Source organism: Amphiura filiformis, chromosome 10 (assembly GCF_039555335.1).
Source record: "Amphiura filiformis chromosome 10, Afil_fr2py, whole genome shotgun sequence".
NCBI classification, from domain to species: domain Eukaryota; kingdom Metazoa; phylum Echinodermata; class Ophiuroidea; order Amphilepidida; family Amphiuridae; genus Amphiura; species Amphiura filiformis.
In genome coordinates, this window is record NC_092637.1 from 10183784 (window position 1) to 10197102 (window position 13319).

The window sequence follows — 13319 nt, forward strand, 5'->3', positions numbered from 1 at the left end:
ATGTACTGATATAGCTATAACAGGGAATATGTAAAGTACTACCACCCGAAATGATTCGTAAATTTGAGCTGCAAGACTGCCGTGTTCAACATATGTACACAAGACACCGATGTAGATATAAGAAAACTTCTCAGATAAAATTGGAGATGCAAATATGAAACCAAATAGCCACGTAGATATAGCGCAACAAACTGTACTCTTAATTTGACTCCCTTTTCGAGAGTGAATTCCTTTTGTTATTGCTGTGTATCGCTCGCGACTAAGAGCCACCAAGGAGTAGACACAAGCGCACTGGCACACCACAGGTGCGTAGTTTCTGAGTGCACAAGTGACCCATCCTAGCAACCAACATGGGTTAATCTCATGCTCGATACGAATAGGACCGGTCACAATGATAAAAACAAAATCCGATACAGCTAAATTACATATGAGAATATTTGGAGCGTTTCGAAGATGTCGATCAGTTAGAATAATTGTCAATAATGACAAGTTACCGATAATACCAAAGGAAATGAACAATGCGAATATGACCATCCTCGCCACATAGTGGGACCGTGTGACACAGACTTGTTCCCGTAAATAGTTCTCATAAAGGTAGTCACTTGAATAACTGTCGTTGGTGTCATAGTTGTCATAGTTGTCATAGTTGTCATATATCGCTGTTCCCATGGTAATTACTAATTAAGGCAGTCTGATTCCAAGCACGTTCAGGTATTCTGTTTTTGTCTAAACGCTGATAGATATATGCTCTTTTCCTAGCCCCTCTTTACATATGTTAAGAGTTCATCGTCTCCGTGACTATGCAATGCATCAGTGGTATTAAGCTTTAAGTTTGTGTTCCATCTACTGAAGATGATCATTTATTATTTCTAAAGATCTCAAAAATACTTATCTTCATCTCTCTGATGTGCCTTAACTCTATCCACGCGGATGTCGACTACAGACGACATGTTTCAAAACAAAACAAAAATTCACGATTCAAAAACTTTTCATCACCATATTTGGAATCAGCATGAAAAATGCATTAAACTGAGTACAAACAAGCCTAGTATTGGTTCAGTGGTTCTTAAGATAGCAAGTGATATTTTGAGAAAATATCTCAAAACTTTGAATTTTTCCGTTGAAGTCTATAATGTTCAGCACGCAGAGTAAAAGCCTGAAATGGGCTTCAAATGTGTTATTAGTATGTAGAGACCTCTCAGCATATGTTATGAGACATAAAGCAATGATTAATTCGCTAACAGATAATATCAAATTGATTAATTACAAAGTTTCTCCTGCCCAAGCTCTGACTTAAACATTTTTAGTTTGGAAGTACAACTGTCGTATCAAAGCTCAAAAAATGATATGGTGTCATTTCATAAGATGATTTTGCAGATGAGAATTCCACACACACACATGTCTTTCCATTCAATCTGTAGTTAATTTAGTGTTAAGCTATTTCACATCATAAGGTCACAATATATTGCCACAAAAAGTGTAGAAAACATACACACGGTAAAATATGTAGCTAACTTTCGAACATATGTCGATGAAATATATCAGTTACATTAGGAACGTGACAGCATACAACATCAGCTCCACAATCACGATTGACAGGATTAATTGTTAGCATACATTACAAAATCCGTCAGAGTTACATTGTTTCAGGTGTCGTTTTGAAATTCTAATCTGTACTAATGTAACAAAGCAATGGTTGTGAGTACAATGTTACTGTTGCAGCTCAGCTCTATTTAAATCCGATCTGTACTGGTGTAACAAGCAATGGTTGTGAACAAGTGCAATGTAACCGTTGTAGCTCAGCTACATAAATTTAGTATGAATCGGTATTTGAAAACTCTCAAACAAGCAATTTGTCGTAAGTGTAGTTCAACAACCGAAACCTCATCTCATACTATGTATAAGTGCTGAGCGGTAACTTTGATGAAGCTATAATAGTCCTTTCCTCTAAGACAGACAATTTGTCATTTATGATAAATGTTCGAACTACCGTTAGTTACACACGCCTACTTCAACTGTGGCTCGGAGTAATTGTGCTACTGCCTGCCTGCCTTTGGCTCGGAGTAATTGCGCTACTGCTACCCGCCTTTCGTTAACTTGTGGCTCAGAACAAATTGCGCTGCTGCCTACCCCGCAGACAATCAACTGAATTCAAAACTGTCTGTCCCTCCTACTATATAGAGTTATTATTTTACGTTGAGGGCGCAGAACGAAAGTGAAGAATGTCATCAATACAATTGAATGTCAGATAAACTCTGCCTCCCCTAGATGTATCATTTATGCCCACATTCATACTTGAGAGAAACATGTAGTTTTGATTAAGCGTTGAGGGCGCGGATCGCGAAATGGAATCAAGGGTGAAACTGTTAGCTTTTGTTTATACAGACATCGGATTTCATACGATACGTGTGGAGCCTGTTTACTAATGATTGTTTTAAAATCCAACCTTCTGTGGAATGTGTGCGCCATGTACGAGTCCAACAAATCGAATATTTACACTTTTTAATAATCATGAATGATTATGTTACCAATCGGCGTGATGCTTGAATGTGTTTAAAAAAGAAAAAAAAAACACGTTTCCAGCAGAAGCATACAAAGCATTAAGCATGTAAAGTAAGCAGCATAAGGTTTCATTTGCCTTACCGGTATTATTCCTGCCAGGTAGCTACATCAGCTGAGAAAGATATTTAATATAACCCAGGCTTGTTAGATCATCGAGGGTGTTTGTATAGAATATAGTTTGAAGGCAGGCACTTAGAACATATATAGAGAGAGATAACCTTACCCAATAATTACCAAACCCTCAACACGCGGATGTCCACTGCAGAGAAGTTTTAAATTTTGTTTAAAAATTTTAAAATGTCAGAAATGTTAATATACATGACCATATTTGGAAATAGCATGAAAAATGATAAATGAAAATGCATAAAAATGAGTACAAACAAGCTTAGTATTGATTCAGTGGTTCTTGAGATAAGTCTTGATATTTTGAAAAAATACCCCCAAACTTGGGACTTTTATGTTGAACCTGAAACCTATGGCTAGCATACAGAGCAATAAGCATTTTTCCATTGGCTACATTGTTACTATTGATATTGTTGTTGCAGGTGGTAATATAATACCAGTAGTATACTGTGATATGTAATACATTTTATTGAATATACCACATAACATATCATATAATTGAATTGGTAGTAAAAGCATTTTGCGTATTAAATAAAAAAATACAATATATGATATATATAGTTTTGTATCGTTATTGACGCATACATAATGTGTACTCATATTCCAAATACAGCAGGACTTTCAACACATCCCACACGCGTTCTCAGAATACGTAGATTTAGCCATTTTAGTTGAAATCCACACAACCCCTGTGGAAGATTTTGGCAATACCTTCCACAGCTGGAGTATGTTTTTCATATGTAACTGGTCAGGACTACTCATTTTGAAGCCCATACTCCTCCTGTATTATGACTTTCCCTATAATTATCTTCCACAACTGGAGTACGTAATTCAAATGGAAGTTACCAAATTGTCTATTCTATTCAAAGTTCATACTAGTTAGTTCTTCCACTCAGGTTGGGGTAAAACATCCAAACATCGGTATGCTGCAATGGTACCAACAATATAAGTTTTTAATAACCAGGATGTACCTGTATGCGGGCCTGTAGGCCTATGATAGAACAGATGTTTAATAAATTCAACCAGTTTGAGTCCAAGCACGTTTTTGTCTGGATCCTGATAGATAGGCTCTTTTCCTAGTCCTTTTACACAATACAAATAACAGCCCAATTAGTGTATTTTAATGGGCTATTCCAAATGAAATACATACATTCTCTATGGAAGTCATGACCTTAATCTTCCACACAAGGGGTGTAGATTTCAAATGGAGCCACCCGTTCAGGTAACCCACTTGAAATCCACAAACCCTGTTTGGGAGATTAAGGACCATATCTGAAATAGGGGATGTATATATAGATTTCAACTAGATTTCAAGAGTCTGATGCTCTTTCACTTCGTGCTCATGCAAATAGACAGGTTTATTTCTCAGCACAAGTCATATTCAGCCTCATGCTTTTGTTCCATCTACTTCTTTTATTGATGAAGATGATCCAGGCGGCGGATGACATGATTGAGCCGGCAACTCGTGAAACCGCCCGGCCGTATGGCATTTTCCATATACTCGGTTAGTTTTGTGGGGTTCATTATCGAACCCCAACGGTTTTAGCTTGTATTTATATTATTTATAGGCCTATTTGTTTGTGATATTTCAAGCGTTTTAAAATTTCAAAATAATCCCATTCAATTACACGGTTGACGATGAAAATTTACTGAATTTAGGGAATGCACGTCATACACCACCTGAAGATGATCATTGATTATTTCTAACGATCTCAAGATATGTTTGCCTTCCCCTCTCTGGGGCGTCTTAAAAGCTTTGAGTGAGCTCCGCATACGCTGAATGATTGTTTATTGACATCACATGTACTACAACCTCCATAGTTTCCGGTACGAGTTTGTTAGCATTTTCTCTGAAGAACTTGCAATGGATGTTTGCGAGACTATGTATCGACAAGATTAAATGTTATATTCGGTTGTCAATTTTATAGTTCAGTATTCGTGGTTCTGACAAGTATAATTTATACTATATTATGTATCCAGCTATGTCTAATGACACAAATGTAACTGGTAGTTGGACATCGCTTAAAATAAAACTCCCTTCCGCACTGTAGATGATTTTAAAGAACATTATAATGCTACCATTCTCTCAGATAAACCATTTGTCATTTGTGATAAATGGTTCGAACAACTTTTATTTTACACGCGTCTGGTTCAGTTGTGGCTCGCAGAAATTGCGCTATTTCCTACATCTTACTGGATGATGGGTCACGTGTAATGGTGTCAAAGTGCTGATTGGTTATCTGATGACGGAATATTCCATTGTCGCATGTCCATAACCCATCTTTGTGTTTCCGATGTTGCTTTACATTTGTTTGAATAAACCACGCCATCTCGCGATCCAGCAAAATCTAGACACCATTCATTCTGGCTTATTTGCTGTGTCTGAAAAAATAAAACCCAACAACAACAACACGTTTTAGTGGGCTACACTGATTATGAGTCGTGCTTTAAAAACACAGGTGGCGGTATTCATTCTAAAGTCGCTCCAGGACAACTAAGGTAGATTTGATTCCTAATGCGTCATCAACCTGTGGCCTGTTGGTAGTCGGGAAATTAAATTTGTATGTCTTCCACCAAGTCTACATTTATTTAGGCAGTATATTAGAAACACCGTGGAATAAGTATATAATTTAAAGAAACTCATCCTAACTTGCTAACAAAATGTGGCGAGTAAGCAGAAAAGCAAGATAGAATGGAAAGGAAAAAAAAATAAAGAAACACAACGTTTCGACCTTTATCGAAAAGGATTAGCGGGTTAGTGTAGTAGTCTTCTCACTCGCTTCTCACCACTGTGGCCCGGGTTCAATTCCCGCGGTGCCACATGTGAGTTTGGTTGCCGATCCATGCTCGTCCTCGCAGGTTTTTCTCCGGGTGCTCCGGTTTTCCTCCTGCTTCTAAAATCGGACCTCTTCCCATATCCCTGTCCCGTCATATCTGGAGGCATCCCTTGAATTTAGTAGCCTCTGAGCACTATTGGGTTTAGCCTGGCTTCGGCCGAATGTTATAAATAAATAAATTATCAACTGGAGCCCAATAAATAATATCTAAGCTTTCTAAAACTAATGCCAGTTTGTCTGAGCTTCATTTCTTTAAAACTAAATGTTCGTACCTTATTATCGTAGGTCCATTGCTGTTGCGGCACTCCATAATTACACATATTTACTAGTGTATACTGAGATGTACTATCAATACACCTGTCATTATGTCTCATTTCTCCATGCTGATTGAATGACCAGAGCTGTCAATGCAAAATAAACAAATTGTAAAATTGCCAGCTGGTTTAAAAAGAACCACCTCACTCTGAATATCAGCAAAACAAAATTGATGCTTTTTGGTACCCCACAAAATCTTAGTAAGTACCAAAATATTTCTTTAATTTATGAGGGTGAGGCTATTGAGAGAGTTGACAACTTCAAATATCTTGGAATTATTTTTGATAGTCACATGACTTGGTCACATCATATAGATTCAATTGCTTCCAATGTTTCTAAACGTTGTGGTGTTATTCATCGAGTTAAATATTATCGTCCAAATTATATTCTCAAAAAACTTGCTGATTCTCTTGTCATGCCTCATTTTGATCATTGCAGTCATGTTTGGTCCAACTGGTCTCTTACTCTTTCAAGCAAGTTACAAATTCTCTTGAACAACCTTGCCAGAATTTATCTTTCTGCTTGTTTGTTTGTTTGTTTGTTTGTTTTATTTCTTATTTTGCCTGGGTTACTCATTCAGTGGATGTTTTAAGGTATCCTCTGTTCTTCCATAAGGCCCAGGGGTCACATAAAAATATACATTAAAATACATCAAAATAATGAAACAAAATATTTAAATACATAGGATACATAAATATATAAGCATACACAATCATGAATTTAAAATGGGGAAACTAACCCATATTTTACATATTATAAAATACATGTTATAAAATACATAACCAACACAGCGCATCAAATTTAACTGCAAATTGTTTTTATCAAATATAAAATTCAGAATTCAGAATTTTTTCATGAAAGAAATTTCAGATTTCAGATTTCCATTATACTTGCCAAAATACAGCATAAAAGACGTGTTTTGGAAACTAAATAATTTACACAGTTTAAGATTTATGACACAATGGAATTTACATATCATTTAGTATTTGAATTAAATAAGATAAACATATTTCTCAAATTATAAAACAATCGAAGATTTTTAACACACTAAAAATTGATACAGTAAGAAATTTCATCAGCATTTCAATTATATATACACATTTGAAAACTAAACTTTTGATTGCAACATTGGCCAAATACAAGCCTAAGGCCATGTTCACACAATTTTTTTTAAAAAGGTTTGCTACTTAATTACACAAATGGTCATATTACACTATTAAATATTGCTAATATTATTACACATGATTGTCTCTAATAAGAGTAAAAACATCATTTAGGCCTTCAGGAACAAGCCCGGCTAGGCATTTAAAGACAGTGATACATAAGTTATCGTGTCTACGATCACTTAGGAGCTTCCAGCCAAGCCTGCCCCTAATAAATGAAGAAGGTGTGCGAATGGGGACCCTGAGGATAGCTCTCCCAGCCCGATTCTGAAGACGTTCTATCATGTTCTGTAGAGAATAATTGCAGTTATCCCATACAATGTCACAATAACTGAGTCTAGGAAGCATGCAGTTATCCTATACAATGTCACAATAACTGAGTCTAGGAAGCACAAGAGCTTTGTAAATTGTATATAAATTGTCAGCTGATAGCCACTTTCCAATTCTCTATAGAACACCAATATATCTTGAAACATTACAACAAATTTGGTTTATGTGAGGCTCCCAGCACATTTTTTGATCCAGAGTGAGGCCTAAGTATTTACATTTATTTACAGTTTCCAAGACATCATTATTCAAAAATAAACTAAGATCATCAGATTTACTAATATTACGACTTGAGCAACAGAGCATGGCTTTGGTGTTTTTTTGCATTAAGAGTGAGTTTATTTATTTCCATCCACAATGCAATTTGAGAAAGGTCAGAATTGAGATGATCATTAATGTTGTGAACATCTTTGGAAGCGAAAAATATGGCAGTGTCATCAGCATAAAGGTTGATTTTTGTTTCCTTAATATTGTATTGTATTGTATTGTTTACTCCTATATAACATGACCAGCTCAAGAAAGATATTAAATAGCTGAGGTGAGATCACACACAGCGCTTTCAGAGTTCCGGTAGAGATCTTCTAGCAGCTTTGTTACCACAAAGAATCAAAGGCCTTTTCGAAGTCATTCGGTCATTTCAAATATTGAGTTTTAGTTTTGGTTTTGGTTTTGGTCACGTGTTTTCCTATTATCCTGCCTAAGCTCTTGAGTGATGTCATGATTTATATCTTTGTTTGTACAATTCTTGAAAGCCATTTCAGTCTTCATTTGAGTTTGTTATATAACTGTGCGACCACAGGAAATCAGATTTGAAGTTACCTTGATCAAAATGTACAAAAGTTTTTAAATTTCGCAGTGCAATACTCGCGAGCAAAGAAGTCGAAAAGTCAATCTACATTTGAAAGCATTGATTTAGTTTTTGAAATAGCCATACTTTTTTCACTGTGAAAAATATAGACCATTGAAATATTTCCACAGACATTACCGACACCGATCTTAGACTTTCTTCTTCTTTTTTCTTCTTTTTTTTGCTTTTTTTTCTTCAAAATAAAAAGTAAATAAATAAACAAAGATAAATAAATAAATAAAAATTCAAAATTCAAATTTAAAAAAAAAAGAATCGAAAAATTTCCAAGGCCTTTATCATATACAATTTCCGGCTTCAAATGTGTGTAAAAAAATGCCGACCGACCTACCATAATTTTTTTAATGTTACGCCAATCAAACCACTTTTTCTTTAGGCCTATTCAATTATGAAACATCAAATGATTTGTACCTGATCGACATTCGGTAGGATGCAATTCCACGTTTTCAGCGCGTTGTCAGGTTGCTTTGTTTTGTTCGCGGCATAATACGTAGCTAAACAAAGTTGACTTGCCAGATGTTTAACCTATCAAAAAAAACAAAAAACAAAACAAAATTAAGAAACATTTATTGAATCGATAATTAAATCGCTTTATTGTCACTTGTATCAATTAGTAGTAGTTTATAAAGTATTCCAGGTTTAATTGCCTCAAGTAGTATCCTATGGCAAAATAAAAGCAGATATCGGGTGACCACCGGGTGGTTATCTGGTGGTTACCCGTACCTCAATTATATCATGTACCCTGGAATTGGACTCCAAATTGTACCCACCCGGGGGGGGGTTGGCAGGGAAATAAATAAATAAATTAATTAATTAATTAATTAATTAATTAATTAATTAATTAATTAATTAATTAATTAATTAATTAATTAATTAATTAATTAATTAATTAATTAATTAATTTTATTTTATTTATTTTTTATTTATTTATTTATTTTTTATTTATTTATTTATTTATTTACTTATTTATTTATTTATTTATTAATAAATAAATAAATATTTATTTATTAATAAATAAATTAATTAATTAATTAATTAATTAATTAATCAAGTAATTAATTAATTTATTTATTTATTTATTAATTAATTAATTAATTAATTTATTTATTTATTATTTTTTGTATTTATTTATTAATATATAAACAAATTAATTAATTAATTAATTAATTAATTAATTAATATTAATTAATTAATTAATTTATTTATTTATTTATTTATTTATTTATTTATTTATTTATTTATTTATTTATTTATTTATTTATTTATTTCATAATTAATTATCTAATTAATTAATTAATTAATCTAAAAGCTGGCAATAGACGACCATTTTGCTTAAAGCTATGATTATAAATGTCTGCTTCTATCAAGAATAAGTTTATCATTATGGAACCAACAATATTTGAATACTAGTAGGCCTAGATGAGATTACAACAGAATGTCATGTTCTACAATGGGGTAATCCCCAGCAAACACAAAAATGTTCTTATAACGTTTAATCAAAACGGTTTAATAACATTTAAATGTCGGGTTTATAAAGATCATGAACACGTGTTGAAAATGTTATTGTAAAAACCTAATAATATAATGTAATATCTGCTTATAATGTTCGTACTGTTAATCAAAAAGGGAAAATCCATCAGCTATTCATGGGCTGTGCTGATGCAGGTATTGACATTGCCGGAATTCAAGAACATTGTCTCATTACACCAAGACCAAGTGATAAACTTCGGTCAGACGATAGGAACTGTGTTTTAATATACAGTTCTCCTACCAAGCAAAGGCACGGAGGAGTGGGTCTGGTCATGTCCGAGCACATTCACAGATGTCTTAAGAGTGTTGAAGCTGTTTCCGAGAGGATACTATATGTAATATCCTCAGCTAAGCATCACTGTTGTATATGCACCCACTGAGTGCTCAACATCTTCTGACAAGGTGGAATTCTAATCATCTCTATCTGACCACCTGGATGGTTCGAAAAGGCACAGCATCCATCTCATCCTCGGCGATTTTAATGCCAGAATAGGAACAGACAGTTATCTTTCCCATCCTAGGGTCATTGGTACATATTGCTACCATAATTCAACCAATAACAATGGTGAGCATCTGGTCAACACCGGCCAGGAGTACAAGCTCAGACTGGCCCAGATGAGATTCCCCCAACCCAGGAACCGTCTCTGGACTTGGACCCAACCTGCTGGATCGACCCATGCACTATTAGACCACATTCTGAAAACAGCAAGTGGGTAAATTCTCTCCGCAACTGTCGAGCATACAACTCAGTAGAAGTGGACTCCGATCATCGTATTGTGAGCGTCCGTGTAGCTGCCGGTCTGCGAACAAGCAAAGAAAAACCTTGCAAGATACCAAAATGCAACTGGAAGAAGTTGCAAGATCCTGATACAAAGGAGGAATTTCAGCTGGAGCTATCAAACAGATTTCAGGTCTTGAGCATGGATGACGCCACACCCATCTCTGATAGGTATGAGACCTTTGAAACAGCGGTTCGTGGAGTTGATGAGAAAGTTATTGGAAAGCAAGAGCCATGCGGACAAGTTGGGTATCAGTTTCAACCATCAGACTTAAACTTGAAAGGGATGAGGCCAAAAAGCGGTACTCCATTTCAAAGTCTCGTCACGCTAAAGAAAGATGGAGGAACTTGAACATCAGCCTTAACCACTCTTATAAAACTGACGAGCTTGCTACCCTCAATAATCAGATGGAAGACCTGAAGCTGGCCGACGAGATAAGGAATTACACCACCACCTGGAAAATCATACACTCACTTTCTGGGAAGAACTCAAGGGGTGGAAGTCAAAAATAGGGATGGAACAACCCCAACCAGTGACCATGAACTGCTTTAGGAATGGAAGGAATATTTTACCTCACTCCTTAACAACGACAGTGACACAGCAGCTTCAGAACTTCCTGCACCAGCTGTTGAAGATTTTCCTACCATCCCTAAGCCCCCAACTTGTGAGGAAGTAGTCGAAGCAATAGCAATTGATATGATTCTCGAATTCTGTATGGAAGTATTCTCAACGCTAACACCGCCACGTTAATGGGTCACAAATGTAACGCAATTGCTGTTTGTCCTGTTCAATTTGAACACATACACGAAAAATGGAAAAGGGATTGGTTGTGGTACCTTTACAGTCTTAACATTTCAAATTTGGGAACATGCTGATTGTGCCTTAGGGTCATAAAAGGAACATAACAAAGTTGGTTTGGTTTATTTCTGGGTGGGTGCAAAGGATGTCATCTCAGCTCCCCGAGTAATTATTTCATGGTCGAAAACCTTTCGCACTTACCTGTCCAAATACCACACCTTTATGTAAACTGCTTGGTAAACTGCTATAGGGAAAAACATTCTCTATATACCATCCAAATGATTTACAATTCAGTCGCTTTCGTAGAGCTACTCTGTCCGTCACATTACCAGCGTCAGCTTCTTTTATTTCCGGATTGTAAAAGTAGAAAAATTCTTTGTACCGGCCATCTATCCATACTTCGGTTAAACGTTTTTGGTTTTCAGCATAAAACGGATATGTTCCCCTAGCGCGAGAGATATGACCCACACGTGAACAAGGCATGATCTCCATTGAACCGCCACACATCCAAGTCTAAAGCAAAATGCAAACATTGACGAGGTAATTATAATAATATATAGAATAAAAATTCCTTTAAAAAGGAATAGGGCGAGCACAGGGGCGTAGCAAGAGCATCAGGGGCCCATGGACAAGGAGCAGTACGGGCCCTCTTAACCATGGCGGGATTTACCTTATGGGGGCCTGGACCAGGCAAAATTTGGAGGCCCCGAACTCACGTACTGATACTAGGACATTTGCGTGCACCGCACGCGAAAAAATATTCAATTTCAGACTAAGCGCCGAAAATGTTACAATTTTGCCATATTTTGGCCAAAAACATAGTGTTATTGGGGTTGAAAGAAAGATGCATAGGGCATCTATGGGGCCCCAAATTTTGGTGGCCCTGGACCCGGCCCATCTGCTTGCTACGACCCTGGGCGAGCAAATGAGCAACTGTCACGATATAGGCGTAGTTATGATATTGATAACGCAGTGTTACTTCGATTTTCATTTGTCGTCATTAAGAGAAAGTGAAATTTTGATTAAAATAATTGAACTAGGAAGGTTGGTGTTGGAAGTTTATTGTTAATAATTATAGAATTGCTGGCCGAATGATGAATGTCCTTGATCGTGATGTTTATCCGATTTATTTGTGGTATTATTCATGAGCGTGAATCCAGGGGGAGGGGGGGGCATGTCGCCTCCAAATTTGGGGATGGGGACCTTTGACAATATTAAATCCCCCCACGATTCGGCAAATACTTCCCTGGTCTCAGTAGGCTTACTGTAAAAATACAGCTTACTGTAAAAATATAGGTGATATTCGATATTGTACCTAAAATAGCACAAAATTTAACATTTCTCGCACTCTGCGCGCACTTCATCCTCTGTATACTTAAATTAATCTTGATTGGGACTAAAATAGTTTAACAAGCTTTGCGTGAAGTATATGCGCAGTTGTCCCCGTAAATTTGACTGGTAAAAGGCTTTGCCTACCCTGCTGATGTCTTACCACTGTTATGTCCTTCTTAAAGTTCTTTAATATGCCAGTAACATCGGGCCAGAATAACGCTCACTGGATAAAAAGTCCAGGTACGGCACTGGAAACTGTTTCAATGGGGCCTTATATTGAACATTTTACCCAACAATAGTGTAAAAAGTGTCCGTCTTCATTTGGCGCTCATTTTGTAAAATTTTCTAACGACTGTAAGGCGAAACATCCAAACAAATCCCTTTTGTGTAAGGGAAATCCCGAAAGAGCAATCCCTTATATTTTTAGAGGAATCCTCAGCTTGATATTGAGTTCAAGTTATACGACATAGTAGCCTCTTGAGATGGTCAGATACCCCAATTAAATGAAGTTCTTCTGCCGGATGATAGGCATTTCATATAGAGAACACAAAATAGGATCTCGAGCTTGCTACTATGAATCTCTGCTAACGGCTGCTAACTGGGACAATCCACCGGTTTGGTAATGTGGTCAGAAGTAACAACACCTTGTCCAAGACCACTCGGCAAGGCTTTTCAAATGACTTAAAAT

General features: G+C 36.2%; 1 protein-coding gene across 1 annotated transcript in view; it reads right to left on the reverse strand.

Annotated features, from left to right (window-relative positions):
• Positions 1–4537: 4537 nt before the first annotated feature.
• The window catches only part of LOC140162481 (polypeptide N-acetylgalactosaminyltransferase 1-like), a 41781-nt gene continuing 32999 nt past the window's right edge, over positions 4538–13319 (reverse strand). Inside the window, exons 7-10 of the mRNA XM_072185719.1 lie at positions 11501–11812; positions 8604–8717; positions 5795–5923; positions 4538–5067 (exon numbers count right to left, since the gene is read on the reverse strand). Coding sequence (XP_072041820.1) covers positions 4906–5067; positions 5795–5923; positions 8604–8717; positions 11501–11812 — 717 coding nt within the window. The 3' untranslated portion in view covers positions 4538–4905. The remainder of the gene's footprint in view (positions 5068–5794; positions 5924–8603; positions 8718–11500; positions 11813–13319) is intronic.